Below are 6,052 nucleotides of genomic sequence, written 5' to 3'. Positions count from 1 at the left end.
AAAAAAAAAAAAAAAAAAAAAAAACAGTCAAATTGGGCAGCACTTGTGGCTCAAAGGAGTAGGGCACCGGCCCCATACACCAGAGGTGGCTGGTTCGAACCCAGCCCTGGCCAAAAACTGCAAAATAAATAAGCTTAAAAAAAAAAAAACCAGTCAAATTATCATTGATTCCCTTCTTTCATTTCTCCTGTTGTTTTTTTTTAAGTACTTCAGCATCTCTACTATCCCAAAGTTCTTATCCTCCACAAAGCATAAGTACTTCATTACACTTTATCTGCTTTTACCAAGACCCCTTAGATATTTCTTTTTATAACCACAGCTTATTCACTCCTTTTCCAGTGTCTTGGCTGGTTCTAAAACTCCTTCATTCTGAGGCTTAATCTCCTTAATATGGAAAAGTATTCCTCTGCTCCCCTACACAACCTCAGGAACTCTTCCTGGCTCAGACTTTTCAATTATTTTTGCAGTGGTTATTTTGTTAGGTAAAATGTTACATACAAGCTCCCTTTTTAATATTTCTCATTTCTTTTTTTGAGACAGAGCCTCAAGCTGTCCCCCTGGGTAGAGTGCCATGGCATCACAGCTCACAGCAACCTCCAACTCCTGGACTCAAACAGGTCTCTTGCCTCTGCGTCCCAAGTAGCTGGGACTACAGGCACCACCACAACACCCAGCTATTTTTTGGTTGCAACCGTACTTGTTGTTTGGCAGGCCCAGGCTGGATTCGAACCCACCAGCTCAGGTGTATGTGGCTGGTACCTTAGCCGCTTGAGGCGCCAAATCAATATTTCTCATTTCTTATAATCTCAAGAATCTTTAATAAGTCACTATAACATATCAATTTCTATTATCTTCCCAACAACCTCAAGGGGTTACTGGTAAAACTACTATAGTAAGTTCTCAAAACATCACTGATAAGTTCTTGGAAACCATGACATTAAGAAAAATGAGATAAAGCAGCTCCTTGAGTAACATCGTTTTGTTCAATGACATTTTGCTATAACATTGATGAAGAAAAAAATGTTTCACAATAGGTTGTTTTCACTTGAAGTTGCAGTTTCCATCGGGTATGGTGGCTCATACCTGTAATCCTAGCACTCTGGGAAACCAGCCTGAGAAAGAGACTCTGTTGCTACGGAAAATAGAAAAATAAGCCAAGCATTGTGGTGGGCACCTATAGTCCCATCTACTTGGGAGGCTGAGGCAGGAGGACCGCTTGAACTCAAGAGTTTGAGGTTGCTGTGAGCTAGGCTAATGCCACTGCCTTCTACCTTGGCAACAGAGTGAGACGCTGTCCCCCAAATTAAAAAATTTTTTAAAGTTGCAGTTCCTAAGAACCTGTCAGTGACATCAAATGAGGACTTTCTATATTAATCCCCATTTGCAAAGAAGGAGCCTAAACAAAAAGGTAAAAGACATAGGTAACATAGCTGGTTTATAGCTTCTAACTCAAGTACCCTATCATATAATAATAAAATCTACATTATGAAGGGTGGAAATATGAGTTACATGCTTCCAAGTCAAAAATTTGTTTAAAAGACTTTAAGGCCAGGCGCAGTGGCTCACACCTATAATCCTAGCACTTTGGGGTGGTGCCTATAGCTCAAGCAGCTAAGGTGCCAGGCACATACACCAGAGCTGGCAGGTTCAAATCTGGCCCAGGTTTGCCAAACAGTGATAACTACAACCAAAAAAATAGTCGGGCGTTGTGGCAAGTGCCTGTAGTCCCAGCTACTAAGGAGGCTGAGGCAAGAGAATCACTTAAGCATAGGAGTTGGAGGTTGCTATGAGCTGTACCACCAGAGCACTCTAACCAAGGTAATAGCTTAAGGCTCTGTCTCAAAAAAAAAAAAAATCCTAGCATTTTGGGAGGCCGCAGCAGGTGGATTGCCTGAGCTCAAGAGTTCAAAACCATCCTGAAAGAACAAGACCTTGTCTCTAAAAAAACAGCCAGGCATGGCTCAGTGCCCATAGCATAGTGGTTATGGTACCAGCCACATACACTGAGGCTGGCAGGTTCAAACCCAGCCTGGGCCAGCTAAACAACAATGGCAACTGCAAAAAAAACAGCTGGGCATTGTGGCAGGTACCTGTAGTCACAGCTAGTTGGGAGGCTAAGGCAAGAGAATTGCTTAAGCCCAATAGTTTGAGGTTGCTGTGAGCTATGACATCACAGCATGCTACTGAGGGTGACACAGTGAGACTTTCTCCAAAAAAAAAAAAAAAAAGCCAGGCAGGTAGAGCCTGTAGCTCAGTGGGTAAGGCACCAGCCACATACACTGAGGCTGGCAGGATAGAACCCAGCCTGGGCCAGCCAAAAAAAAGAAAAAGAACAACTGCAACAAAAAATAGCCAGGTATTGTGGCAGGCATCTATAGTCCCAGCTATTTGGGAGGCTGAAGCAAGAGAATCGCTTAAGCCCATGAGTTTAAGGTTCCTGTAAGCTGTGATGCCACGGTACTCTACCCAGGGCAACAGCTTGTGACTGTCTCAAAAAAAAAAAAGTAGCCAGGCATGGTGGCAGGCGCCAACAGTACCAGCTACTTGGGAGGCTAAGGCAAGAGGACTGCTTGAATCCAATAGTTTGAGGCTGCTGTGAGCTATGACATCACAGTACTCTACGGAGGGCAATAAAGTGAGACTCTGTCTCAAAGAAAAAAATAAATTAAAAAAAAATAAAGGACTTCAAATTTATTTCTCATGTAAGGCACTGAGGAGGAGGCTAACATAGTTTCCTAACAAGAAGCATATTCAGCTTTATCTAAGAAAGCTATTCTATAGGAAATAAAAAAATTAGGACAAGATTGCTATATATGCCATATCATTTATAAGCTTGGTGACATTATCTCGTAATAATATACACCTCTATTTTAAATTTATACCAATCTTCAGCAATTAATTTGATTTCCTAAGACTTTCCTGTTAAGAAAGATTTCATACTGACTAGTCAAAATGGGTATTCTAGTTTATTTATTGACTATAATTTCTCACTAAGAATTTCCACTAATAAGGTACCATGAAGGTTTATCAGACATTGATTTATAAATGAGGTTAACCAGAATTGGCCCCCTCATGTTTGATAACTTTTAAATGAAAAAAGTAAGTTACTAATCTCATAAAGCTGAAGACTAGACCTTGGACCCTTGATAACCTCACCAAGATACAGCCACAGGATGGGGCCCAGTCCAAGAAAACCAAGCAATCTTTACTTTTCCCCTCATCACTCACATTTTTTGGCCATAGGACATGAGGTGCAAACATAAGGGCAAGGTTATAAGCCGACATCTTATTCTTGTCTTGTTTCTTTGCTGTCTGGTACAGGAGATCAAGCAATAACTTCAGCAAGTTACGATTGGGAGGAGGTAGAATGAGGAAGAGCAATTGGAGAGCCTCGATTTGCCGCTCCTTATCTGGTATATTGGTCTTGTTTCCTTTATCATCAAACCGCATCAGATCTTGAGAACAAAATAGAATTTGCAGAGAAAGAAAATATCAGCAAGAAAAATCAATGCTATTTCTATTATCTTCCCCTCTACTCTCATACAGAAAGGAGAAAAAAAGAATCAGGCATAAACAAAATTCAAAGATTATGGCAAAATATAATAACAAGATAATGCCCATAAAATTCAACAATAAAAAGATGAAAAATCCCAATTTAAAAATGCGGAAAGGATTTGAATAGACATTATTTCAAAGAAGTAGCCATTTGTATCTCAGTATCATTATCTATCAAGAAAAGATAAATGAAAACCACATGAGATCCTATTTCACAATCATGAAGATGGCTGTAACTTCAGAAAGTCTGATAATAACAAATGTTGGCCAGGATATAGAGAAAATTAGCCCCTCCTACATTGCAGATAGGAATGTAAAATGGTATAACCACTTTGGAAAATATTTTGGCAGTTCCTCAAAAAGTTAGTTACCATTTGAGCCAGCAATTCTATTCCCAAGAGAAATAAAAATATGTCCACATATGCCTTTGATAATACTACCCCCTCCACTCTTCCCCACTCAGATATCTTATGGATAAAATAAACATGAGAGTGAATTATGTCCTTTTAACAGGATGCTTCTAGGCAGCTCCTTGTGAAGTTAGAATCCTTATTTCTCCCCTCACATCTACACAGGTTTCAAAAAAGGTCCCCTGGATAATCAGAATTTCAAAGGACACTGATACTCATTTGGATATAATTCATATAAATCTAAAAATGATTACAGTATGTTACATAAGCTGTTTAACCTCAGTTAATTCCAAATCTAGGGAAGGCAGGCAATATTTCTAGGAAATGTTCTCGTTAATAAGAAACTGAAAACAAAAATCCCTTCTGCTTATCAACAGGGCATATCGAATGCTACAACTGTGCCACACCTCAATATGTTCTCAAAGAGCAATGACTCACAGGGTGGTGGAGGGGAGGATTTCAAACATGAATGAACTCAACAAGAAAGCAAACAAAAAAAATTATCAATATTTTCCAAATCTTTTTCAGAAATCTTAACAACTTTATTTCTCCTCAACTGAAATTATATAATATTCTAATATTTATATTGTCTGGATTCCCACAAAAAGTGCTAAAAATCTAATCTTATTAGATTTTAGAGTAGTGAACTTATTCAAAAGAAAAAATATATATACTTATCTTCTTTAAAATTAGAAGAAAGAGGCTCGGCACCCTACTTACTGAGTTACAGGCACTGGCCACATACACCGAGGCTGGCGGGTTCAACCTGGCCCTGGCCTGCTAAACAACAATGACAACTGCAACCAAAAAACAGCCAGATGTTGTGGAGGGCGCCTATAGTCCTAGCTACTTGGGAGGCTAAGGCAGGAGAATCGCTTAAGTCCAAGAGTTTGAGGTTGCTGTGAGCTATGACGCCAGAGTACCAAGGGCAACATATGAGACTCTGTCTCAAAAAAAAAAAAAAAAGTAAATAAATAAATAAATAAAATTAGAAGAGGAAAGAAATACTCAAGGGCAGAAGAGTAAGCAAATGCAGAATGGATTTTGTTCTGTGTACATTTAGTGCATATAGCAGCATAACAGCTGTGCAATTTAAGAATGAATTCCTACCATATAGGCATAAAGGAGAATGAGGAAATCATTTATGAGCTGTAAATGGAACATTCTCCAAGATGCATTAATTGAAAAAAAAAAAAAAAACCACAGAACCATGAGTATAATACCCTACCAATTACATAAAAAGAGAAACAAAGGAATATATGTAAGTATCTGCTTGTAAGTGTACAAATTATCTCTGGAAGGGTACATTTGAAATCTCTAGCACCGGCTCCCTCTGGGAAGAACAATTGCATGCTGGGGAACAGGAGTAGAAGAGAAGCTTTTCACAATATAGTCTTTGAATCTTTTGAAGTCTGAACCATGTAAATGTATTGCCTATTCAAAAGACAAATATTATTTTTTCAAATGTTTCAAGAATACAGATGACCTTGATTGAGGCACAGACATATTTAGTAAAAGCCTCAAACCAAGGCAAATAAATATACCAACACTGTAACTATTTGAGGTATCTGAATCAATCCAATGGAAAGCTTACATCTATCAAGCAACTAAAATGTTCAAACATTATGCTAGGATCCATCAAGGATACAAAAATAAATAAACCCCAGAACATATCTTATTATCAACTCCTTATCTTAGTAAGAATCTTGAAGTGGGTGGTAGCTGCAGGCATTGTAGGTCACAGAACAGCAGGCACATAGCTGGCTTGTTCCTTGAGCACTGAGAGAGGATGGGGACTTGGGAGCCCAGACTTCTTTATCCTAAGGAAGAAGGAAGCTGGGGACCCAAGGAAAGAGGGACTAGGAACCCCAACTTTTGTGTCTGAGGGAGAAGAGGCTAGAAACCTGCAGGATATAGCTAGGAAAGGTGACCCCTAGATTCCAAGTCACTCATCTGCCCAAGGATGGCAGGTTTGGGATTCAAGATTATAAGGCTGTTTATGGGATTGGAGCCTGGCCTTGCCTCAGGCAAATGATCCCAAGGTGGAATTTTTTTTTTTTTTTTTTTTTTTTTTGAGACAGAGCCTC

At 39.2% G+C, this 6,052-nt stretch overlaps 1 protein-coding gene across 2 annotated transcripts in view; it reads right to left on the bottom strand.

Annotated features, from left to right (window-relative positions):
• ARHGAP19 (Rho GTPase activating protein 19) overlaps positions 1-6,052 on the bottom strand; it is a 66,485-nt gene that overhangs the window by 26,099 nt on the left and 34,334 nt on the right. For both annotated transcript variants that reach the window (XM_003787302.2, XM_023511681.1), the window contains exon 5: positions 3,229-3,455. In XM_003787302.2, coding sequence (XP_003787350.1) covers positions 3,229-3,455 — 227 coding nt within the window. The remainder of the gene's footprint in view (positions 1-3,228; positions 3,456-6,052) is intronic.

This window comes from Otolemur garnettii, unplaced genomic scaffold (assembly GCF_000181295.1).
Source record: "Otolemur garnettii isolate 467f Iridium unplaced genomic scaffold, OtoGar3 scaffold00021, whole genome shotgun sequence".
Taxonomy (NCBI): Eukaryota; Metazoa; Chordata; class Mammalia; order Primates; family Galagidae; genus Otolemur; species Otolemur garnettii.
The sequence above is the reverse complement of the archived record's forward strand: the minus strand, read 5'-3'. Positions and strand labels throughout refer to the sequence as shown.